Source organism: Manacus vitellinus, unplaced genomic scaffold (genome assembly GCF_001715985.3).
Source record: "Manacus vitellinus isolate BGI_N305 unplaced genomic scaffold, ASM171598v3 scaffold_6_pilon, whole genome shotgun sequence".
NCBI classification, from domain to species: domain Eukaryota; kingdom Metazoa; phylum Chordata; class Aves; order Passeriformes; family Pipridae; genus Manacus; species Manacus vitellinus.
The window spans coordinates 26859334-26886117 of NW_021940750.1; the positions used below are offsets into that span (position 1 = coordinate 26859334).

The window sequence follows — 26784 nt, forward strand, 5'->3', positions numbered from 1 at the left end:
TAGAACACCAGAACATATGCATGATCAGCACCTTTCCTACGAAAGACACAGGTGCTTTCTTCAAAGAAAGAGATCTAAAGTGCTGACAAAAACCAGCAGGACAACAATTGGAAATTATAGCTAAATACAGGACAGCTTTCAAGTGTGCAGCTTTCCCAGGAACCAAAACTGTAGTTACCACATTGTAAGTGTCCTGCCAGCTGTCGCTCAGGAATGGCTGTGACAACCAGCCAGGCTTTTCCATTGACACTTAGCCAGCAGAGATACTGCCGTGTTGGCCCAGACATTTCTATTCAGTAGCATTCTTGATGCTTGCAGCCCACTGCCCATATGACCAAGAAAAGCAACAGCTCTTGTATTTCGACATTCTTTGCCCATAACTGCAGCCTGTACAGCAGAATTAAGACTTGTGGACTTAAATCTGCTTGCTGAAGAAGCAGATTCCTCACTATCAGCTCAATTTTAACGTAGAAGTGCCAAGACTATGAGTTTCAGTGATCCAGCATCTGCTAGCATTCTTTTCTGACAAATCCTTTTTTGTACATACGCACTCTACTGCTGCTAAAAGCAGCAAAAGAAAATCTTCTGCCAAGGTTTTTGCCATTTGTTTGTTCTGGATATGCTGATTACCATGTCGTTCCCCATCACTGCTGACAGTGTTCATTCAAGTTTACCTTCTTTGGTAAAACCAAATACATTGTTCTTTGCACTAGCATAGGGCTAAGGCAGAGATACCATGGACATGCAAAAAAACCAAACCAACGACAAAAAGTTTAATTTCAAAAACGTAGTTCAAAGAAGTCAACTTCATTTTCAGGCTAAACAGCTTTCATTTTGTCTCACCAAACGCACTGGACCCCAGACAAGAGCTCGTGGGCTTCCACCTTACTTTTGATGTGATACCTCATGACACGGGTATTGTCTAGATAACGTGCCCAGTCAAATGTTTTTCTCTTTGTCCATTCTCTTTCAAACTTTTTCCTATATTTTCATATATGTATTTTTCTCTCCATCCTCCCACATTTCATTTGCAACAGTTACTTCACACCTTATGGCAATTCTGCAAGACTCTGGGTGTGCACATATTGCCAGAACTAAACTCATTATACAGGCACATAGGACAGAAAACCTCAAAGACAGCACATGATTGTCCTGTGGCACGCAGAATATGCTGAGCTGGAAGGGACCCACAAGGATCACCAAGTCCAACTCCTGGCCCTGCACAGGACCATCCCCAAAAGCCACACTATGTGCCTGAGAGTATCATCCAAATGCTTCTTGAACTCTGTCAGGCCTGGTGCTGTCACCACTTCCCTGGGGAGCCTGTTCCCAACCACTGTCTGGGTGAAGAACCTTTTCCTAATATCCAACCTAAACCTCCCCTGAAAGAACTTCGGGCCATTCCCTCAGGTCCTGTCACTGGTCACCACAGAGAAGAGATCAGTGCCTGCCCCTCCTCTTCCCCTCACGAGAAAGTTGTAACTGCAGTGAGGTCTTCCCTCAGTCTCCTCCAGGCTGAACAGACCAAGTGCCCTCAGCTGCTCCTCATGCAAATTGCAGCAGGGGCTGAAGAGATAACTTCCAACCAACTAGTTGCTATTCTGGCTTTGGCAAGAACTCTCTCATTTATCACACATGTATGTGTATGACATGCAAATATACATGAATCATATATATTTATATGTACAGGTATATAAATATATCAGTGTTACATTCTAGAGACAAAGTTGTGAGATTCAGAGGTGCTCAAATACTTCTAGTTTGCCTACAAATACATACAGTTTATTGAAAAGCATCTTTGTAGTATGGCCCATTTAGGAGACTTGGTTGCCAGAGTTCCTTAAGAGCAAGTCTCAGCCCAAACAGTGGTGGCAAATGGAGTTAAATTCAGCTAGTGGCCGGTCAGAAGTAGTGCTCCTCAGGGCTTAGTATGGAGGCCAGCCCTGTTTAATATCGTTATCAATGATCTGGACACGGGGACCAAAGGCACCCTCAGTAAATTTGAGGATGACACCAAGTTGGGCAGGAGTGTTGATCTGCTGGAGAGTCAGAATGCTCTGCCTGGGGATCTGCACCGGCAGGATCAATGGGTTGCAGCCAGCTGTATGAGGTTCAAAGCAGTAAAGGTCCTGCCCTCGGGTCACAATAACCCTCTGTAACGCTACAGGCTGGGGGCAGAGCAGCTGGAAAACAGACCAGAGGAAAAGGACCTGGGAGTGCTGTTTAACAGCCGGCAGCAGTGCGCCCGGGAGGCCAAGAAGGCCAGTGGCATCCTGGCCTGTACCAGAAACAGCATGGCCAGCAGGACCAGGGCAGTGATTGTCCCCCTGTGCTTGACCTGGTGAGGCCACACCTCGAACCTGGTGTCCAGTTCTGGGCCCCTCAATTCAAGAAAGACATTGAGGTGCTGGAGTATGTGTAGAGAAGGGCAGTAGAGCTGGTGAAGGATCTGGAGAGTAAGTCTTATGAGAAGCAGCTGAGGAGCTGCGGTCATTTAGCCTAGACAAAAGGAAGCTCTAGGAACTTTACTGTTCTCTGCAACTACCTGAAAGGAGGTTGTAGTGAGGTGGGGGTTGGTCTTTTCTCCCAAATAACAAGCAATAGGTCATCAGGAAATAGCCTCAAGTTGCACCAGGGCAGGTTTAGGAATATTTTTTTGGATATTAGAAAAAGTTTCTTCACTAAAAGGTTGCAACAGGCTGCCCAGGGAAGGGGTTGAGTCACCATCCCTAGAAGTATTTAAAAGACAGAGATGTGGTGCTTAGGGACGTGGTTTAATGGTGGACATGGCAGTGTTGGTTTAAGGGCTGGACTCTTAAAGGTGTTTTCCAATCTAAACTAGAATAGAATTACAGAACTCTTTAGAAAACAAAACAGATTTTATTTAGCATTACAGAGGAGAGGGATGAAGAACCTCAAACTACTCACCAGAAAGAGGATCTTTGCCAATCATTAAAACATTTGGTAAATTCATCACAATCAGCTGCTGCAGGACCTCCTAAACAAAAGAGAACAACAGGCAAAGTTCAGCGTGAAGGAATCCAAATCAATCACACCACAAAGAACACAAAGCTCCATCAATTACAAAGCTTTTAACATACTGGCAGGTCAGAGGTCATGAGAGGAAGCCCCACTTGAGAGAGAAATCCTTATTTGAAGATAGCATCAGGCTGCACAGCTAACATACACTAATCACCTCTTTTAACTACAGCTAATATAGAACTTAAAGGGTCCCATGGCACTAATCAGAATAAATGCATGACCGTGCCAAGTACAGCAATCATTCATGCCTTTACCCCAGGTATGACCTGCATCCATCTGATGTGTAACATACAGCTGATGTCATGTTTCAGGGCGTATAAATGCAGCTTCTTCATCAAAGGTACCTAAGCCATTCTGTGAAGTTTGAGTAACTCAAATAACTGGTCAAATTATTTCATAGGTCCGAGAATTTAATGATGGGCTGGGGAAGTGGGTGTGAAGGAAAAACTCCTGACAGGCATCTGGCACTGGATATAAAGTTCTAGATTTGTTTGCATTGTTTTTGATGGGGAGTAAAACAGATTTAAGTAGGTCATGAACCTCATTTAAAGGTCATTTTATTTTGGAGGAGGTGACAGAAGGGAGGTGCATCAGGTTCAACATTTAAATGGCAGCTGCCTGAAGAAGCTCTGAAGTGACAGAATGGTTTAAGGGAGAAGAAAGGCTACAAGCCCTAGTGCAGGCAAAATGCTTAAAGTTGGAGAAATAAATACCTTGGGGACTCTGCACAGTAATACGATCAGCCATGTACCCCAGAAACACACAGAGAACAGGAGTACAGTTGTTAGCTTTGACCTGCAGTTACCAGCACTCATCTGTGATGATCTGAATAAAACATTTTGCAGGCAAGTATTTATTTCACATAAGAAGCCTGGGAATAAAATGGCTGTGTGAATGAAACGCTGTGCTGGGATTCAGGAAACAAAGGTTCACAGATACAACTCTACCAAATGTTTGGCAGGTGCCTTTTCCCAGCTTGTCTCCACTTCCCAACCTACCCCTAAGGCCACTGGAAGGGCACATGCATTGATACTTGCAGAGCATTCACAGCCAGGGGAAAAAGCACCACAGCCCAGCAGAGAAACACACTTCCTGAAACAATCACCCATTCACCCAAACACTTCCTCTCCAAGCTACCCATTGTTATTTCTCTGCTTTCAAAGTTATACCACAGGAAGAAAATTAGGCCTGATTGAAAGAGGAAACAATCCAGAAAGCCTGCAGCACTTGATAAGCACTCAGAGTGGATATTCTAAAAAAAAAATGTTTTGGACCTAACACATTTCATTTTTTTCCTCTGATCCATATCAAAACATACTCCTCCACAGTTCATCTTTTGGGTAAAGCAGAAATACCTGTGTCACAGGGCTTTCTGTGCTGTTAAGAAAAAAAGGCTCTACAAACCTTTATGTAATGTGAAGTTTGGCTAAGGCAGACCAAACATTTACTGACTCATTAGCCAAATGGATTTTATATTTTGGGCATTTGAGATGCCTTAAATAAAGTTTGTTTGCATCTGTTACTACAACAGGTGCAAAAACTATTGGATGTAATGGCACATGGCTTGACTGTAATATGTGCTATGACAATACAGCATGGCACTGAGGCTCTAAACAAAGAAAATCAGACTTTGCATATACTGAAGTATTGAGCTTTAACCAGCAATTTCCATGGCAAAAAAAAAAAAAAAAGAAAGAATTGTGCTTCCAGTCACCCAGCATGTGGAGCAGCACTGAGGCAGGAATGCATAAGGAATTTGCGTTGTCTTTGTGTAATCATCAGATCACTAGCTATTTAACTGGCAGACACAAAAGACATTACAGCTAACCTTTATGATGTTAACATTCCCATGAGCTCCTTCTGCAAAATTATTTGAGTATACAATCCAACATAACCATGACTGAATGCCTGCAAAACTGCTTGAGCTCAGTATTTTCTGGCAAGAATCTGACAGTCACTGAATAAAAGCTGAACCGGCCCCAAGCCTGGAAGAATGATTTGTTAATTCAGATTGAAAGATTAAACTGTTTCAAGAGGTGATACTCTGACCTTTTTATATTTAAAATAAAATATTTAAACAGATAACTATATTGTTCTAAAAGCCTTCACCTTCAGATTAGTCCTTGTGATGATAATATCTGGCTGTTATGCAGTGCAGCTCACTGGCAGATCTCAGCACTTTCTAGAGGAAGGTCAATGTCACTGCCCTCCTTTTTCAAGTTAAGGAAAGAGAGTCAAAGAAACAGAGTTACTTCAGTTTAATAAACTATCCTCTGTGAACCAATGTACCACTCACACAGCTGCAAGTGTGAGATAAAAATGTGTTAAGGGAAAGCTCATACATGGATGAATTCAGCTCAGATTTTGTCTGGGCTGAAACCACAGAAAGTTAGTGAGGTTCAGTAGACACCCAGTGACTGACTCAGGAGCTGTGATAATGAGTCCATATCTCAAATCCATTGCTTAAAATCCCACATCTAGAAATACAACTAATGTCCCCCCTTCTACCAGGAGCAAATCAGGAATTCTTCAACTTTTATCACTTATCAACATTTTCTTGTTTTCCTTCTCTGAAGCAGCAATAACACAGGTTGACAAGTAAAACACTGTGCCTCAGCCTGGCTTCTTGGCTCCCCTCACATCTTACCACTCCTCCCTGAAGACCCTATAAAGTCAAACTTAGGCTTCAGGCAGGGAACTGTGCTTTTCCAGCCTGTGAACTGGCACTGAGGACCAAACAGCTCCACAGACCTGACCATCTCCCAGGGTGCAGCTACATTGGACATGGGGTTAAACTGGACACACCACTGAAGCCCAGACAGCAAAAGAAATGGTAGATAAAATGCAACATTTCCCCACAGGGACAGCAAGTTACGCTATTGCATTATATAAAAGGCTGCTGTTATGTTCAAATTCAAACATAGTGGTGAGACAGGGCAGCAGAGGCAGAGATGGTGTGCACGTGTCCTTCTGCCTCAGGCAACCAGCATGGCTGGGGGCAACACATCCAGGCAGGAGCTGCTGGAGAGCAAACCAGGGGTTTCAAACATTCTAAATAGCTCACAACAACCCGGAGTACCCTGGAGAGCAACTGTACAAGCAACAAATCTAATTTCTCCTGTGAGAAACCTTTTAATCATTTTTACAGCATAACTAAAGCTCGGTTCAAACAGTAAAGGTTACAGCAACAACATATGGTTACAATTTCTCAGATTATTAGAACCACTAGGGTCTGAGTTGCCAGCTTTACAGCTAGACCATTAACCAATTCAGAAGCCAGCTACTGCAAGTCAGCAAGTACCTCCCTCAGACTACAGTTTGCCTTTTCTATTTTTTTTTTGTTTTTTCATGAGATTTCCATGAAAAAAATAATATTGGTATCAGAAGCATTATTTAAGGAATCAAAACAAATCCCCATCAGGCCTTAGTGCAGTGTCCATAGGTTTGTGAAATGCTCCTCTGCCAAAGATCAGGATATTTTAAGCTTGAAGAGATTTGTGAAAAATCTTTTGACAGCAGTGATTGTTTCAAGAACAGACGCTTCTACACACCACTATCATGAAATATAAAGATCAGCAGCCAAGTTTTACACTATTTGCACCAGACCCCAGACTCAGTAAATGAAGCCCACAAAAGTTTCAGCAAGCAGTTACGTGACCCCATATTGACAGGGAGGGCTTTTCAAGTGAAGGTCACACTGGGTGTTCAGCCTGGATCACTCCCTCTGCTGCACTTGCCCCCCAGAGACATGGAGCCTGAAGTAGGCTGGGACAATGGGCAGACCCAAACAACAAGGATACCACCTAAGCCAAAGGTAAGTTTTGCTGAAAGCTACTAGGCACTCCAGGACTGGTACACCAAGGATTCAGAAACATCATTAAGTTACCCAGAAATCGCTAGGAGAAATATAAATAAATAAATGCTGTGTTCTCATTAGCAGCCTTCTGGTGTCTAAGCTCTTGCTGAGCAGTTGCTTCACATTTGCAAGCTCTTTGCAATCACTTTTTCAAGAAAGAAGCTTAAGACAAAAATTCCCCCACAAAGATTCTAGTAGTCAAGGGCTTTAGGAAAAATCAAGACATACAAGATTCAGGACAAAATTCTAAGCACAGAGTTAAGCACTTAGGCTTATTAAAAGCATGAACAAACATATTCATTCCCTCCATCTGAAAGTTTCTAATCATTCTGGAGTGCTGAGGCACATTTTATCTCCTCTTTTTATCCCTCCAAGATCACACACACCGGACGTTTGCTCTTTGCCTCAGATCGTCAGAAGAGATCCAGTGGAAGCTCTCCCTCTCAAGTCACCATGGTCACATATTAACGTTTTATTTACCTGTGACAGGGTAAGTGGGCCCCTTGTAATTTTGTAGGAACAAAGTCCCCCTGTCCATACTATACTTCAATGCACATTTGCTTCTTAAAAATATGTGTGCAATAGCATGGAATAAAATGGTCTTCAGGTATTATTCTTGGATGCATTTTTTTAGTGTCAAATTTAAGTGTGTCAACAGCTCTTGCAAAGTACATGTTGCTAGGAAAGGAGTAGGTAAAATTGTCCCTTCCATGGCTGAGAGACCAGGCAAATACAAGCTTTACACAAAAACCTTTCCCTGCACTGCCATACAGCACAGCATTAAAGTTGAGTAAGTACTAGCTTCTCATGCAGAATTAAATTAACCTCTGCCTGAATCCTAAACAAGAGTACTAAATAAATTATGTAAGGGGAGAGGTAGTCTACCAGTCATTGTAATTCAATGCTCAAGCCAAGCAATTCCATTTAAGTATATTGCTTAGCTATAAAATGCTAATTGCCCAGCTGACTGGAAGCCAAATGGTGCTTTCCTACTTAAAATGCCCATGAGGAAAAACCATCATCAGCTTTATTTATATCAGCAAAAGCAAACAGTACCCAGCCAGGTTTAGCTGCATCTCAGGCTAACGGAGCAGGAAAAGTTCAGCAGAGTCCTATCTGTGCAGCACAGCCATCATCTTATTCCTGATAACCTCAATATGGATCTGATCTCACAAACATCCTTGCAAACATTTGGTGAGACACTGAATGCTTAGATAAGGTCTCAGCAGGAATCAATGGCCATCTGCACCAGCCCACAGCCTCCCAGCAGCAGGATGGGGTGACAGTTTTGCCCCTACACATCTTAAGGTCCCTTTGGATGCTACCAAAAAGACAGGCTGGAGCTGCATTTCCCAGACAAGGAGCACTCCAAGTCCAAGGGACAACTGAATACAAGGTTTTCTGGAATCAGAACTCTAAGGAAGAGTAAACACTCAGGCTAATGAAAAAGCTTTAAAATTTAAACATATTTTTAACTGCAAAATAAGACACAAGGGTTGTTTTTTAAATATGCTTTTTTTCAAAGTTTCCAGTTTTGTATTAATATAATAATGAAAACAAGCTATTTTGCAGCATACAAGGAGGTTCCATTTTAAAAGAAAAATATATTTGTCTTGCAATAAATATAAACTTTGTAAAGGTTGGGGGTTTTGCTATAATTACCTGAGGAGTTATTAATGCTGTCAGAGAAATAACTCAGAGCAAGAATCTGTGAACTATAGGACAGGGTCTCACAAAAGATTGGACAAGATGAAACAAGTTGTTGCAGGGGAATGACAAGAAAGTGAAACACAAACAGATCTTCTGTTGACATGTTTTCCATGTACATCTTACCATGCAAGTACGCCTGATGACACTATGTGTGTGACTCAGTACTCACTGTTTCCCTGCCAACACATTATATACATGACAAAATTTGATTAGGAACTTCACTCATCTCTGTAACAATTGTACTCGTTATGTGACCAACTGCAGGATTAGCTGTCTTTAAAGGGATTATTTTTTGTCTTCTGAAAACCAGCAAATTACAAAGCACACTTCTAAAGACCCTTCAAGTGGAAACCTAAAAGCCAGTAAAATAACTGTTGCCTCATCTGCTGAAAATAATCAGTTCTGACAATCGTAGACTGGAATCTCAGTGGGAGGGGATGTGAAGGAATCATACCTAGTCTTAACCATGCTCAGCCTGTGCAGGGTGCAGATAACCCTCTAAATGACAGAAACATACACTATGTAAAGTCAGGTTTTATGAAAAAAAAAATAAATACACAAATGAAACTTGGATGGCACATAATAGAGTATCATAAAAAAAAAAATTAACTAGAAGGACCCAGGCACAACCACAATCATCCACCCAATTCATTGTTATGGCTCAGGTTTTGTTATTTGTATTAGAGTAGTGCAGAGGTCCCAGCCAGGAGCAAAACCTCATCCGCTGGAGCTATACAAACACATAGTGAGGCATCCCTGGAACAAAGAGCTTGTCATATATACCCAAGGCATCAGTAGGCTGATGAAAAAATAGTAACAAGCAATGGAGGAAGGAAATGAAAATAGGATTCCGTGGTTATAATATGATCCATTGTGTGCACTCTTGCTGCTTTATGAACTGGTTAAATCAACTCCTCCAGGCTGGACAGAACTAAATCACTCCACACATCACAGGGCATGGCAAGCAAGGCAAGTCCTGATAAACACATTTACTTTAAGATGAAATTGTTCACAATGCACACTGTTTACATCACATAAATATTCTATATGTATCTAAATAAAGGTACTTTTATATATGTAAAAAGCCTTCTAGGACACAAATAGTTTTACTTCTAGCCCAGTGGAATAAATAATGGAGAGGCTGACACATCAGTTGGAAAGAAATTTTATTTTTTAATCAAACTAAATACAAAAGCATACATTTACTTCTGAACTATGAAATGAAATCTTCAATGGCTGTAAAGCAGTAGCTTTTTTTTATCCTAGTTTCACTAAGTCTACGATGAATCACTTATGTTAATAAAACATACAGCTCTGTGGTTGTGCCTAGTGGCAATATTGATTTGACCTAGAGAGGAGAAAATCCAATTGTGGAGCACTGTGTTCTCCTGCTTTTATTGCCAGCAGCACCTCTGACTAATTTACCTACTTTTGCTGCAAATAAAAAGCCTATTGATTTATCCTCAACTTCTCTCTTCAAATCATGTACAAGTGACTACACATGTTTATAATAGGATCCAGACAAATTACTCTCAACTTCTATTTTATTTCACATTATATTTGTCCTGGGGTGGTTTATGCAGTAACAGGGAAATGAAACGTGCTGTGCTAAAGGCCTGTCACTTGACATTACAAATATAACCAGCTAAAATGCAATCCATCTGTTGAACACACTTCCAGCTAATCTATGGTGGTCTCTAAGGACCATAATAATTTACCTTAACACACAGTAAAAAAACACCACAGGCCATCAGAACAGAATTAAAGCACTACTGAATTCTCTGAAATTCAGCATCAAGTACACTCACTTGTTTTAAAAGGAAGTCAGTTTTCCCCATAAAATGAGCATATTTTGCTAGGATAATAAAGTAAAAAAAAAAAATCACATCAAACTCTAAAACTGAGCAACTCTATTTCAGCTTAACACTGAAGCCTGATACCAAAATGGATTAGCCATGCAGAGCTCCAAGGTACAAACTCTGCTCTCCACTGCCTTTGACCACTGAAGTGAAAAAATTTACAATATTAAAATACAGCTTGACATGAAGAAATGAAGACCAACCCAATAAAAGCTTCTCTAAGGAAGACTATTTTCTGCCATTTCTCCTATTTCTCCAAGTATTTCTAAAACTTGGCAGGTTTATGTGTTTATATAGAACACACACAGTAAACACCTAACTGGGCACATGACACCAGTTCACATAAAACACAATGAATTTGTTAACACAGTTTCTATACTAGCATGAAGAGCAATATTAATTAACCTGAGGTAAGAGTATGGCAGTTATGGGGCTTACTTAGAGGTTCAAAACTACAGATCTGCATTGCAACTTCAACACTGCAATAGAGTTCCAGGCCCTGAAAAAGTGCCAAAACTCCAAAGAAGCAGCCCTTGAGTGACAATCGTAAAGCAATGCCTGAAAAAGCAGCAGCCAAAAGTACAGGAACAAAGGAGTTGGAGGGGGGAAGATGCAGGAATACTCATTACACATCACAGTAATACTGCTTTTCTAAAGATGAATAATAAGGTAATATAAATGCACATATTTTGCACTTTTGACAGTATCAAGTAATGTATTAGTATAAATGTTGCTTTAAATAGAATGATCATTTTCTTGGGGAAAACTCTGTAAAATAGTCCCAGGAGGGCACAGGGGTATGTGTGATAGGAATCATTCTGAGGTTCTCTAGTACAAATATTGAAAAGCCAAATCAAAGGCAAAGTTAAAATATGAAAACAAATCAGTTAAACTAGAAAAAAAAAATTAATAAAGCAGGGAGGGGACACACAAAACCAGGATATTTTCAGGATTTCTAAGATATTCCTTGCTATGAAAAATATTTTAGTAGCTAGCAGAAGGCCTAACAGATTGCAATCGAGTTTAATGCCAATTTATGAGTCAAATTTCATCAGTGATTAAGGGTAAAAGAAGCAAAACAAACATTTAGGTTTGCTGTTAACAATCTCATACTCATGCCCCGTTCAAAGCAGGAACTCACTAAAAACTTTCAATTTATCTCTCAGTCCCCCAAAGAAACAAGCTGCTTTACCCTGCTACTCTTACTAATGCTGAGTAACATCTTACTGTGTCAGCCCTCTTGACTGCCATGGAGTCAGCTCACAGAGAAAAGTACTTCTCGTTAGCAAAAGGTGCCATGCTTCACCTTCACTACATCCAAACATCCTCAGAGTTGCTCAAATATAAGGTAGTTAAATACCTAGAAACAAGCATAAATGTGTTCAGTCTTTCTAGGATAACACTCCCTGAATAAACAAGATTTAATTCACATTACACTGGTAAACCAATTACAGAAACTCGAATGGATAGTACTGGAGAAACACAGGAAATGACAGCTAGAAACTAAGGAACTGTAAATACATGGGCAGTTATGGAGGTGGTGACGACCAACAGGAATTTTATGGGATAAACATGTACGTTATTGGTTACCATTGCTTGCTTTGTAATGCACGAAAATCTTTGTCTGTAATGTGGGAAAAACAGTAACAGCAAGACAATTTTTTCTCCTAGTGAAGAAAAGGGTTGTGATAGTGCTTGAGGAACACCAGTGAGACAACTGAGCAACTGGTCTGTTAGCACTTGTCCTTACTTTCTCCCTGCCCCCCTAATGTTTACAAATCTGAAGGGGGGCAGGGGGGAAATCAATTAAGTTTAAATTAGATTAATTTCCAAAAGCTTAAAGATTTTTAATCATGAGTTTCCAACAGGACTAAAACTTGTGCTTGGGTAGCTTACAGGCAACCTAGTATTGGATAGCAAATTAATGTTTCAGAAGGCGCACACGCAGTCACTATGCCACTGGCTTATTATCTAACTGCAACAGAGGACTGAGTGTGGGCAAGAGAGGTCCTTGAGGCATTTGCAAACAACCGTGCAAAAATCCATGTTGGATTTACAGAAGAGGGAAGCTTTCAGCTGGTCTGAAGAGGAGAGGGTACAGGGAGAGGCTATCCCGCCCTGCAAGGATGCCTGATCAGACAGTACAATGCTACAGGACAAATTATGTAGTTGGGTTTTATTTATAAGGTCAGTAGGTTAAAACAAAATCAAAGGAGCTCACACATGCAACTCATCTGATTATGTTAGCTGCTTTCTCCTGCAACAACCTGATCTTCTCATCACTGGAGCTCTCTCTTGTAGGCAAACTCCTGTTACCAACCGGGGCACTAAAACTCCTGTTGCCAGAGGCACTCAAATCTCAAATACCAGTAACACAGAGAAAGTCCTTGCAGTTCAAGCATGCCCCTCTCAAACACTCGTAGAAAACTCTACAGGGTATCACTGCAGATTAATGTTATGAGCTTTCCAATTATTTTGAAACAGAATTTGTATCCAACTTCATTACTTCAATATATCACTGCATTATCACTATCATCTAATTTACCCAATATTGACAAGTTCAACAAACACACAGACAGCCCTTAGCCAGGAGATCTGCCACTGTAACAACAGTCTGTAAATCTTTTCTTAGGGTGGGTAAAGGGAGAAGCTTTGAGTCAGATCAGACAGTTCTTCCATGCACAAATCTACAGCAGCATTTCTCTTTACAGCCAGCAGATTGCCCCAGGTAGGTAACATGCAGGGAGTTTTGAAGGCAGTCAACACTTCTTGCACTGTACAGGTGGAGAAGCTGCAGTAAATTTCATGTGACTTTTCCAAGGTAACCCAAGCACCCTTGGGAAAGAAAACACTCCCAGTGTTTCCTGTGTCAATCACCAGTTTTACCATTAGCGCTGAGCTGCAGTCACAACAGAAGAGAAAATAAAAAGAAAGACGACCACAGAATATAGCAGTGGTAAAAACTATTACTGAATAAAATGAGAGGGCAGGAAAAGGAAACGGGGGCCATGTCCTCAAAATAGCCTCTGGGCCTCTCATCCTTCCCTTTCTGGATTTTCTATGCTCATTTGTTTTCAATAGCAAACAGCCTTTCTACCTGGAGAGTTACTCCGTCCCCCTTGGAGGGGGGAAGAGTTATCTATAGGGAGGAGACACACTTACTTGCAGCTGACACTTCAGAGAGTTTACTGCCAATAATTTGCACCTCGGCAAAGCCAGGTCAGGCAGTAACCCGCAGCCAATTACCAGCTCAAACCGCCAGGAACAGCCTCCCTGATTTTCCCAACTTGTTGCCACAGAGGAGGTGACAGAGGAGCCTCCTGCTCGATCCCTTTCCAAGGGGGCCTCTCACTGACACCTGATTCCTTTGTAAATTGCCAGCCTGGAGCTACTAGGACAAAAAGGGATAGTGTTTCATGATGCTTACCATTCAGCACCCACACAAAGTCAGTGGATCCAGCAGGGGACCTGGGGAAGCCCCAGGATATCCTGTGCCCTGGGACACTGGGGCTTAGGCCCCATCCTGTGCCATCCCCATCTCAGCCAAGTTCACTTGCTGCCCCTGCCTTCTGGGCATCACACAGTAACAGAAATGCACTCTAAGAAGAAATGCATGTACGCACACGGATTTACGTGTATATGTTTCTGTTATTTCCCCCACCATTACTCTGGGATTACTATACCTGCTCAAACCTGGGACAAGCAAAATCCTTCTGGAAACACCATCAGATTTGCTATACACAAGACTGTCCCACATTCAAGCATTTGGAATATCCATGACTCAGCAGCAAGAGCATGAGGGGTTTTACCCCACACCACACAGCAACGAGATGGCTTCTTAAACATACAATAATGAAAAGTCTGCAAAAGTGATATAGACAAACTCTTACATGTTATATACTTGATAAAATTTAAGGTTAGTCTTTCAGGGTCAGGTAAATTCCATTATTCACATTTTTTTGAGTCTGAAAATTTACACCAAAAAATAGTTGCTATAACAGTTCAGTAGAAAACTTCAAACATTTTGAACAAATATGGAAAATAACAACACAAGGTACTGTGGTACATTAAGATTTTACAGATATTATCATCAAATTCACCCTTATGACAGACTCATCCTCTACACACTTACAAATCCCAGTCACCTTCCACATTCTATGTCACACATGCTAGAGAAAGCCATTAAAAATTCACAGTGAAAATCTACAAACCCATACTGAGTGTACAGTTCAGGTAATATCACACTTAATACCAAGTAATAACACAGTTATCAAGTATTATCAGTTCAGTTAATATCACAGGATAACAAAGATCTCCTTACTATTGCAACTGCACAGCAGGGGAAATATTTAACGTTCAATAAGAGTTCTGACCAAAAAAAAAAAAAGATAAAAGGAAAAAAGTCCCTTCCAGCAGCTGCCAAATCTCACCTCTACACAGAAAGGAAATAGCCAATATCCCTTCTAAATACTACTATACGGGTTTTAAAGGCTTCTGACCCCTGGATTTTCTATGTCAACACAATTCTGTGTAGCTGCTAGGCAAAATTTACTTATCAATGGTAATCCAGGCTACGCATTTATACACATATGCATACTTGCACATGCAAACACTCTCAAGAAGAATTTTCAGTCTTGCCAGTTCTTAACAGTACTCCTTTAAGTATCTGAAAGGACTGATTAACCCTGCTTAATACAATCTGTGTAATCTACTGTGAATCTTGCAGATAACTCATAACTGCTAACATTAATTAACTCAGCAGAGCTTTACCCTTCTTGCTCCCCCACTGGCCTCACACCACAGCCCTCAATTTAGGAGTTCTCCTTCACGACAGTCCTAGCAGATGGCTGAGGCAGAGTTAAGCAGCAATGGCCAGTTTCTGATGTAGAAAACTCAGTTAAATAACTATGCATTTTCAGAGAAGATTTTTCTGCATATTGAATCCTTTTCTTCATCAGGACTGACCAGTAGTCACAACACTTAATGCATACCATACTCTGGAAATACCCATGATATAAGAAAAAATATGAAGGGTGCTATTACATCCTAGAAAATCCTTTCTTTGTGCCATCTGTGAGAGAAACAGAGGTAAGCTGTGTCACTATGACATTATTAACATTCAGGAGAGATTAACTTCTAATACTACTACACCAGTTTTAAGGATTCTGAACACTGGATTTTCTATGTCAACAAAAAATACAATTTCCTTTTAAGCTGTGATGTTTAGTGCTTTCCTGAAAGCAAATGTCATCTAACGTGTGCTCATCTACAGGTGAAATAAAAAGCAACTTTCAAGTCCTTGTATTTATTGAGGAAAACCTTAAAAATGGGTATAAAATATTCAAAATCAGCAAGAGCCCCCAAACACTGCCCTGGCTACAAGCAGAAAAAGCAGAACCATGCACACTACCAAAACCCTTTTGTGTCATTTTTCAATTATACTTAATCTTCAGTGTCCTTTAACAGCACATGAAGGTGGCAGGCATGTATATATCTTTGCAATTTCCAAACTGCCTCACATGTGGCTCATATCCCTTACCTCCATCAGCACAGCTCAGGTTTATTATTTAAGCAACATAATGGAGGGAAACCTAATATGAAATATCAAGTGACTTTGAGCTCCCTATCAACCAGATCACAAAACAACAGCAGTGCAAGCATGATGGGCTGGCCTATCAGGGAGCTGGAAGCAGAGGAAGGGAGGGTAAATCCCCAGAAAGATTGCTCCAGGCAAGAGAAATTCAAGCCTCGGGCTGCAGGGAGCAGCAAGGCCTCCCACATCTAGCACATTCAGGCTGCATTACTCTGTAAAATTAAAGATTATTAGAATTCTAAAACATACAGGTTACACAGAAGTTTATACTGTTGTTGCATCTACTGAGCACCAGATCTAAGCCTAGTAGCTCTTAAAGCATGCTGAACCTCCTTGGTGGTCTGGAAGAAGTCTGACTTCTAGAAACAGCCTCTGATGAAATTTTAAGGGACGCTACCATCACAGAAAAGTAGCACAAGCAATATTTTATCAGCAGACAGAGTGCTTACACCCTTCACCTCAGTCAAGCACAAAATCCTGGCAAAGAGATCCAGCTGTAAAACAGGAAAAGAAGCAATGCAAGGTCCACTGCAAACTCCAGAACATCAATGATGTTAAGTGCCGGAGTAAGGACTATCTCGTTCTGGTTTACACACAGGTTTTCACATATCTTACTAGAATGGCTCTGCATCATTGTTTAAACATACTTTGGTGGAGGCATTGAGTTACTTCGACAAACCTGTTTCTTGCTCAGAGCATCATGAATTAGCTGAGTGATGAATGGCCAATGAGAAACTGGAGCTCTATGGGAATTGGCACACTCACCAGAAGAATGTTACAGTAAAACAAATTGTGCTCTTCAAATCTATAGAAGTAGGCTGCATTTTGAAGCTGGAAATCCAAACTAATGATCTTACTCCTTGGTGCTCAGAAATCATGCAGCTGCCACAAATTTTAAAGGGAGAAACAGATGCTTATTTTCTGGAGGAAGTAATCCGAGAAAATTCAGGAGTTATAATACAGCATCTTAACGCAAGTCTAAGTTCTCTGGCACCTCAGTAGCAGTACCCAAACCCACCATTCCTCTAAATCTCAGCATAAACCAATGTTTGCATTTCCACAACACTAAGGCATATGGTAAATATAAGGTGCTAAAAGCAGGCATTTTAGTTTGAATCTCCAAACTAAGCAATTTCTATTGACATTGTAAATATGCACTGTCAATATAAGATATGCTAAGTCTCCAAAACTTACTACTGAACATTAACACATAATAGTAAAGAACAGAATTTCCCCCAACCAAAAATCTGCCTTCACTGATGTTGCTTTCTAAGAAGCAATACAGAAACAGGCACAACTGAAACTAAAAATAAAAAGAGCATTTGCTGCATTTCAGACTAGTAGATACATGATTCCTTGTGAATTTTGATTGAAAGTCATTCTCACGAGGTAGAGGCAACAGCCCCTTTGGAATTGACTCAGCACAATGGAGGCAGGAACTAAGCAAACTTCTTCAAACAGCTCTGCCAACACCATTCAGCTCCAAGCTGCAAAACTCCTGCTGTTTCAAACTCGGGGCCTCCTGTGAGCAGACTGCTGATTACACCAGGTTGTACAGCAGGTTTTTGATATGTGCACAGGGCAGAAGAATAAGAACGAAACCTGCCCACTAGTCATGTTAAATAAAAGATTTCACACCACACTGAAAGAAAAGGACACTTTGCCATCTATTTATATAATATAATGGGCCCTTGCCCCCTATTAAAGTGACAGTAAGTACACTGTACACATACTCTGTGTACAACCCATGCAAGCATTACTGGACACACCACTACCATGAAGGATAAAGGAGACAGCACAATGCAAACACCTTATCTCCAAACAGAGGAGATATGTACAGTCAATAAAGCCAGAGTGGCCGAAATGCAGCGCTGTGGCACATTTAATCGGGTTCTATTCCCAGTTACACTTGCACATTGCAGAAGATTCAGAGCAGTGAAGGACAGGGAATGAAAGTAACTCAACAGGCATCTTTCAGCCTCATTTTTATGAGATGGAACCAGAGAAAGCAAACTTTTACAAGTTTCTGCGAAATTTTGACAGGAGAACCCTTGGGTATCAGTCCCAGCAAGCAAAGAGCAGAGGCTACAGTAGCAGGCAGTAGCCAGGTCAGTGTACACCTCGCTCCACATGTGCCTACAGTCATGTGTAAGCCATGGGAAAACAGCAAGGTAGGTGGAGGACACAGGACCCACAGAAAGCTTTCCCCTGTTCCCATAATACTTGTTTTTCATTTATGAATTTGAGGAGAGGCCTTTGCTGCCTAATCAAGTTCAGCCCCTTGTTGTCTTGTAGCCTCACAGCTGTGAATCTCCTAATTGCATCTTTGGTACGCAGAAGGTAAGAAATGTTCTTGAAAAGATGACATGAAAGGCTTTGCTGGTTGGTCATAAACATGGACATTAGAGTCTTTCCTCAGGGAATGGCCAGTGCAGAAATCAGATGTTCAGAATATGTTTCTGGCCATATGGTTCAAAGTGATGAATAATGCACTTTGAAAAAGAAGAATGACAAAAATAATACAACACTGCAGTAAAGCACCAAATTAAACAAATAACAGGTGGTGACTAAAAATGCATTTTTAATGAGCACCTCTTTATGAATGCACATAATGCAAAGTGGTTTCCACTGCTTTGTAACACACCACTCCTCATTATGGATTAAAAATATTTCAGTTAGACAGAGCTAAATGTGTAAGCTCTTGCTCTTTGGACATCTCATAGAATTTTTTTTTAAGATTTAGCAGCCAAAAAACATGAACTTTTAAATTCTGAACTCTCAGTACTCTTTAATTAACGCTACCTTTTTTCACTAGGTAAATTTGTAATTAAATGTTGATGCGTGTTTTAAACTTTGATGTGTGTTTCCAATGCATCAGCTTCAAGTGTTCTGTTCTTCACATATATATAATTAACTGAGGAAGACAGCAGTCCAGTGGTTAATGCAGAAGACAGCATTTGAATTCCTGAGTCCAGACAGACATGAAACACAGATGCACAGCCATTCTTCAAAGTGAATTATTGCGTTCCCAAGCTCTTCCCAAACTGGTCTGCATGAAATCAAGTGGTCAAGACTGAGACATTGCTCCATAGCAGGAGGTACTGCTATACCACAGCATATTAAAACTTCATAAGAACTATTTCACCAGAGTTACTTATTCAACTGAGAGAAAGCTAAAGAAATCATTACCGAGAACAGTTATCCAAGAAAGCAACACTATGTTTAAGTGGACTATTTCTGCAATGGAGGAAGTCTCAGAAACAAATATCAGGCAGTTAATACAGTCAGGAAGTGAGACTTTGTGCTATAAGGGCTACAGTAATAAGGTATGTTCAGTTAAACGTGTACCCTGCTATGTCTCAGCAGAAGAGCCACATTATCTCACGGATTGCAGCAACAGTTTCAGCAGTTACTCAAGCCTGAATCTTCTTGAATGAAGGAAGGTCAGTGCTACAGAATGCAAAAAATAAATGTATTCCTCCTCTCTCCAGTGCAGCTGTCTTGTTAATCTCAAAGATGACATATTCCTCATATATCAGTCACCACTTTAAAGCCCTGATTCATACAGAGAGGCTTTGGAGCACATGGTTGGTTATTATTTCAGCAGGTTGATTATTTCTACAATGCATAATACTCCTTGTAATTCTTAATTGCTTTACCCCTCAAGGGCATACAGCATATGTCTTGGGAACTGGAACAGACTTGCTCTGAATATCAAAGAAAAAATAATGAATTGTGATTAAAAAGGTGAGAAGTAGGAGTTAAACTCTACCCTCTTCTAGTTGGTTCCTTAGAAGGACAACAATTTTTTTAAACATTATTTTTCCCTTTTAATGATTGTTTAGTTGATATGCTAAAAAAATAAACAAAAAAAGGCTTGTCTCTGAAAACAGAAATTATTTTAGGCTGCTTCATATTTAATATTGTATTACATTAGTCAGCATGGTTGTTCGGTTAAGCACAAACTTCGATGGCTTCCCAAGTGCCAGGAAACTGGTTCACTCCATTCATAATTTCTCTGATACAGCAGCAGTGTCTGCCAAATATGTGGACTAAAAAGGGCCCTATGACACAGAGCAAATGATGATTAAACAAACTGGAGGCGCTTAAACTGACACAAAAACCTCTCTCCCTGACCCCCTGACACCCACCCCCAGTAAATGCAGTGAGATGACCTCAGTTAATGTTAAGAGCCAAGTTCTGCCTCTTTATGAACAGAGTTTCCCCGAGGCCCTGGGATTTGCAACACAGCATACAGAAACCTTTCACATACTTTTCTAATTTAAGAATAGCAGGAGTGCAGAGTACCGTTCTAGGAGACTTCTCAGAGCACCCAGCAAAAAGCACTGCCCTTCCAGCACAACACCTGAACGCTCCTTCACACACACGCAGTAATTAAATGACATGCCCTATGCCAGCCAGCTAAATACCGACGGTACATATTAAGATAAACTCTCAGGCTGGTGATATGGTGGAGAGGAACTGCCTTGTTCAAGCAGTTGCCCATAGCTGCAGTTCCCAACACCTCCCCTCCCCAGCACCTGGGGGGAAAAAAATCGCTTCTGTCACTGCGGATGGCCCTGCTAACTGTGGAAAAATTCAAGCCATTAAGTGCAAGAGGAAAGTCTATTCAATGGGAACTTCCTTTTGTACTGCAAGATGCCAGAATAGATGGCAAACACCCTCGGCAAAGCTCGGGTTTCTGGAGGCACCGTGAGTGTCAGCACTCCCTAGGGAACACATCCAAGCTGAGCTCACTGAACCTCCCCAGGGGTCAGGGCTCCTGCGGGCGCATTCCCTGCTGCCGTAGGTCATGTGCCCTACACCGCGTGAGCCGACCTGGAAAGGCTTTGTGCCCACCACAGTCACAACACATCCCACAGATGGAACCCGGCAGTCATCTGACAGAAGGCTTGTGCTGCAAGGTCGGGGAATCTGGGGAGCCGTACATTTCAGTCTGTATGGAGTCATGCTTTAGGTGAGTCCAAGTCAATACCAGCAGATCTATCTGGCAGTAAAGCAAAGATTTCGAATTTGTCGGTGCCATAACTGCCAGAATCCAGCAAACAAGATCATGTCTCAGATTTTCCTCTTCTCCCAAGTAAATCTATCAACATCTAGAGTGCAGGTATTCTGGGGTCAGGGCATTCACAGTCATTTCCTCTCACAACTGTTCCATTTACTTTATTTCATATTCTTAACCTATCTCATACAAGATACAAAGATGTACTTTGATATCACTTTTTCTCATTTTGTAAAACTAGCTCTTCTGTTTTTCTTACAAATGGCCTGAACTCCTTCTTTTGGGGCAAGCTAAATACTTCACCTAGTAGCTGGGAAGCTACAGAGGGGGAAGGAGGACTTTTTTTTTTTTTTAAATCAAAGTCCTAGTTGAAAGTGGAATAAGGCAACAATTAAAACAAAACTATCACAGTACAGAAAACAGTTTAAAAATCCATCCTATCTATTCATATATGATTTTTATTACTGTAGAATCAAACTGATGTTTTAACTATTAAACAAGTGTCACACTAAACATGTCAAACATTTTATATTTAAACTGACCAGTATGAAATCTTTAGCAGTATTTTTTTGCAGCTCCATCTCTCCTCCTTTATGTTCAAGTGTCCTTCATTATAACTCCCAGACTAACTTGACAGTACATGAAATCTCCATGGTGAGAAAGGAGTTCTAGGTACCTATCTCCAGACCAGTACACTTGTCCCTTTCTCAATTTCTTGGTACCATGTTAGGCAGGACTCATTCCTAATCATCCCAGCTAAGAAACAACAATGGTTGTACACACCCCAACAAAAAAAATACTGTGGTAGTCAAACATTCCCCATCATTGGCACCAGCAGACAAGGAAGATAAACATGGAAGCAACTGCAAGGTCACAGCAAATACCTGCAGAGTACATCTACTCTTTATGAAAAAACAAACAAACAAACAAAACAACCACCCCCCCAAAAACTACCACACAAATGAAATGAAACCTACAGTTCAAAAAGCTAGTCTTCAATGCAAATTTATGAGGGGGGGTTGTGTATGTGATTGTGTTTTGGTTTGGTTTTTGGTGGGGGGCATGGGGGGGGTGTTTGTTTTTGTTTTGTTTTTTAATAAGGTTTTGTTTTAGGGATGAAAAATGCAAGGATCGAGTATTTTCCAGCCTCTTCTCCGCTTAGGCAGATGTATCTTTCAGCATTTCTGTAGCAGTTACACAAACACAAGACACCCAAACTGCAACACTACATATTAAAAACAAAACAGAAAAACCAAAATTTAACCCAAAAGCCTCCTTTGGCATGCTGGTCAGGCAGCTGCTTTAGAATCCCAGAGAGTCACAGTTTCAAAAGCATCACACAGAAAAGTTTATTTAAAACAAATGTGCTGAATATCAATCTGCTTGTCACCTCCTTTGCATATTAGATATGGCTGGTGGAAGCAGCCAATACTTGAGTTACTGCTAAAGTTTTAAGCTGGGAATAGTATGCTGCCTGTTGCAGAAAGAAAAACTATTCAGGAACTTGTTTTTGCTTTAAGTACCATCCTGCATCATTTTGCCAACTAAAACTAAATCACTCTTCACTATTAACTTTCCTAACTTACAAAACACTTTGAGGAATTAAGATTAATGCAACCTGACGAGAGAGACTTGCATGAATATCAGTAAAATCAAGGTGGTTTGTGGGTTGGGTTTTTTAATCTATTTGATATTTAAGATTATTCCTTTAGCGTCACAAGAGTTATTGGTTGTAAATCTATTTCTACTTGGTTTAAGTGTATTTCTACTTGTTTATAGACATACTGTAAAGAAACTTTAAGTGATCTGTCCTTTGTAAACAGGTGACAGTCCAAGCCTGACTGCAAAGTCTGTCTGCTAGAAGAGCACAGCAGTTCAGTGTGTTATAAAAACAACTGCTATTTACTCTGACGTGCCAACTCAGGTCTCTCATCTGAGTATGTGTCTCTCTTAGAGCAGGTTTGGCAGAGTGCTCAAAGCCTCCAAAACAAGGTGTCCTGCTAAGCTCAAGACTGGGAAAGCAAGCCAGTGTATCTTCTGCAGATATTCAAGCAGTTGCCATAAACACTGCAAAACCTCCAAGTACTGATAAAGTGTGATAAATACCTTGACACTGGTAAAAGCTGCAATATGCTGTCAAGGAAAAGAGCCAAAACAAATCACGATCTGGCAGACAGCTCTGGTCTCACAGTATCCAAGGGTATCAAAGCAAAACTGCTTAAAGACTCTGCCACGCAAGATGCTCAGCATCTCTAGTTGTATCAAGTCAGTCTGAGAAAGTCAGTGCCACTTAAAATCAAGTCCTATGCCATACAAAGAAAGCCCAATTGCAAGTTAACTGAGATGCTTTAGGAAACGAGGCCAAACTGCATCTTAGGGAGACAAGTCTTCAAGCAATAACAAATTATTTGAAATCTGAATCCCTTGATTGCACAGAATTTGGACCCAGCAATTTATAAAGAGAATGTCCTAAATGAAAAAAAAGGAGATCAAAATCACCTTTCCAATCAACATTTTGGCTCAGGCTACAAAGGAAATGCATACTGGAAGAAATGCGAGACAGCTCAACCAAGTTTGAGAATTAGAGCTCTCTGGTTTAGTTTTTTCTGCATGACTGGAAGCTGGGAGCTACATTAAGTGCCAGAGCACTGAAGTGTAAGCAAGGCTTCTAATAATGGCAGCTTTTGTGGTCCTCTACTACAGAATCATTCCTCCTGCATGTAAAACTGTAAAGATACATCCACATGCTGTTCAGATAAGCACTTGCCACAAACCCTGAAAACAAAGACAAAGCCTTCAATCCTGACACACAGCTTTTGCATATTCAGGAAAACACAGAACACCCAGAGTGGGGCTTTTTTGGTTTAGCTGTTGGGGTTTTTCTTTCACTTTTTTAAATATCAAGATTGAAGAAGTGACCTTGAGATATTTATTACGTTAAAGGACAACTCTTTGTAGTTTAATTGTTGCTCTGCTTTGAAGTAACTACACAGTCTTGAGAGACCCCAAGTAACTCAAACAGATAACCAGTCAAATTAGAAGGGGTTTGGTTGTAGGGGTATTTTGGTGAGTGCAGCTTTTTGTGGGTTTTTTGTTTATTTGCATGGGGGGGTTTTGTTTGGTTTTTGGGGCGCTTTTTTGTGGTTTTTTTTTTTAAGTGAAACGTTTTACTTTTAGGGTAACTATGGGACTGATGGTATTTCTCTGAAACAAATGAGCCTTTTGACATATATAGTAATTCTTAATTAAATATCAAAATTTAAAAAGAAATTCACCTCTTTCCAGTTTCTAGCAGCAAATGCTCATGCCTCCCTTGGGACTCAGGTCACTTAGCTTTACTGTTAACACAGTTGTTCCAAAATGAACCAGACATTAACCTCAGTACCACCCTCCCCTCTTCTAACACTCACTGCACACCTAACAGGTCTTTCTGTGATACAAATTTGACATTGCACCCCCTTACAAATATCTTTCCAGTGGACATATTACAGATAGAATCACCATTAAAAATAATAAGAAAAAACCAAAACACCCAGGAACTCTAAGGTTTCGCAGGGAACTTACCTTTCTTCTTTTGCTTCTCAACCTTACAGCAAACAACTTAAGATGTTTTTGAAGTCAGTTCTTTATTATAAGGTAAATGAAAGTGACTTTTCTAGAGAAAGAGGATTGCCTATTGCAGTTTTAAAATATTACTAGCCCACTAAATAAATACCTTCCTGTCCTGTGAAAATGATTAAATGGAATTCATACAGTATTTTTCTTTTGTGCAAAGATAAGCCTTTCCTACCACCCCCCAAAGGAGCAGATGTCTATCACTGTTATCTTGATCACCTAAGACACACAAACTATGCCTAAAAACCAAATTAAATAAACATCTTGAGACTTTTAATAATGCTAATTATGAAAGAACAGACAGTGACAGCTCCACAGGGGCCACTTCTGTCTGCTGAGCAGATTTTATTTAGGCACTTTTACTGGCCATATGAGGACCCAGCAGAATTTAAACACTTAACTCTCCTTCAATTCTATCTCTTAATCATAATGGGAAACAGGAGAGGCACAAGCTCACACACAGCTTATATTCCAACAGCCCATCTAAACAGCTATTTAAAAAAAAGGCATTCTGCTTACTTAAAGTACAGTGTGCACAAAATTTAAATTGCTGCCTTATTTCATTTTATAAATCCTTCCCTTTATAAACCAACATGTGTGCAAATGGGAGATGCATGTCTGAGCAAATGATAGCATTTCAATTTCTGTGCATTCAGGAGCAGGTGCCTTCCTTAATTTGTGCTGGTACAAAGTCCATACACCACGTAAAGCAGGAAACACACCCTTTCCTGGGAATTGTCTTCAGCAAAGAAACTAGCACACTAAAGCTCCCTCCTGTCCCCAGGTCTGTTACTTTCTCAGATCCAGAGGCCTGCTCAGCAGGATAAATCTGGACAGGCAGGATAGGCATCTCCACAACCTTCATGCCCACTTCTTGGCCCAAGTGCACTCACATTTGCCAAAAGTACTGGAGATCAACATAAGCTCAAGCAGACCTTTACAATGCAAACCACAGTTTTCAGAATTAAATACAACTCTGTGTTAGATTCAGTGCACTGTCCGAGATCTCCCACACATTCCTGAAACTGATACTTACTCCTTCAAAATGACAGAGAAGCACCACTTGAAAAGACATCTCAAATACCTGTCTCGGATGAAAACACTCTGTGAAAGAACTGCCTGCGGGTCTAACAAGTCACTAAAAAAAGCAGCCTACAAAAAGGTGAGAGTTCATTACAGAGCTTTGTAACAAAAGCTAACTAGGATGCTGTTGGAGTGGAAAGCCAAGGCCAGCTGAGTTCCAGGCATGCACAAAGAGACAGTCTCTGCACCACGGGGTCACAGATGTCACTGGAACTGACAGGATCAAGCCTTGACACCAAACCTTAATCCAGAGTCAGAGCTGTGTAAAAGCAAGGCTGTGGACTGAACCCCATGTATCACAATAATAAGAGTCATCCCAGATTAAATAACACCTTCAGACACAGAACATGACAATAAAATAAGAACATAAATAACTTTCATTTACTACCTGCCATTAAAAGGCATAAATTACTTGCTTTGGGAACTGGTATGCAATTTGGGGGATTGTTTGACAATGACACTTTATGCATTTGTGGAATTCACCTTCTTTTCTCTTTAAAGACTTCTCATGAAAAGTACTAAATGGCACAGAATGCATTACAGAAACACAAGCAATAAAGCAACCTTTAACTTTCACTTTTTATTATCTTCCAGCAAACAGTAAACCTCAAAGCTATTTTCAGCTATGAGCGGCATGCAGGCTGTTTTCTAACTTACCCAAAATTGGTAGGTTCTACAAAATTTAATTCCCTCCTTCACAAAGCTTCAGCTGACAAAAATAGGACATTTGCCCGAAATTCAGGCAGCATGAACATGGCTGTCTGGTGAGCCTGTCTGAACAGTAACTTACATCTTAAACCTAATATCCAAAAATATATGTAGTAGAGGACTGAAATACCCTGTGGCTTTAGCATTGGTAATCACAGCAATAGTCTAGGAGATTAACATTAGGCCTTGGCTTTCATTAAGGAAAGTCACACACTCTCACTTTACTATTTTTTAAGCCATATAAAGGACACTGTGGATGTGTTCTACATTCAGACATCCCAAGAATTGCTTTCAA

The 26784-nt window shown here is 40.6% G+C and overlaps 1 protein-coding gene across 1 annotated transcript in view; it reads right to left on the reverse strand.

Moving 5' to 3' along the window:
• Positions 1 to 26784, reverse strand: part of LOC103766564 (protein Daple) — a 92060-nt gene that overhangs the window by 47769 nt on the left and 17507 nt on the right. Inside the window, exon 3 of the mRNA XM_029964181.1 lies at positions 2929 to 2998. Within this exon, the coding sequence (XP_029820041.1) occupies positions 2929 to 2998 (70 nt within the window). The remainder of the gene's footprint in view (positions 1 to 2928; positions 2999 to 26784) is intronic.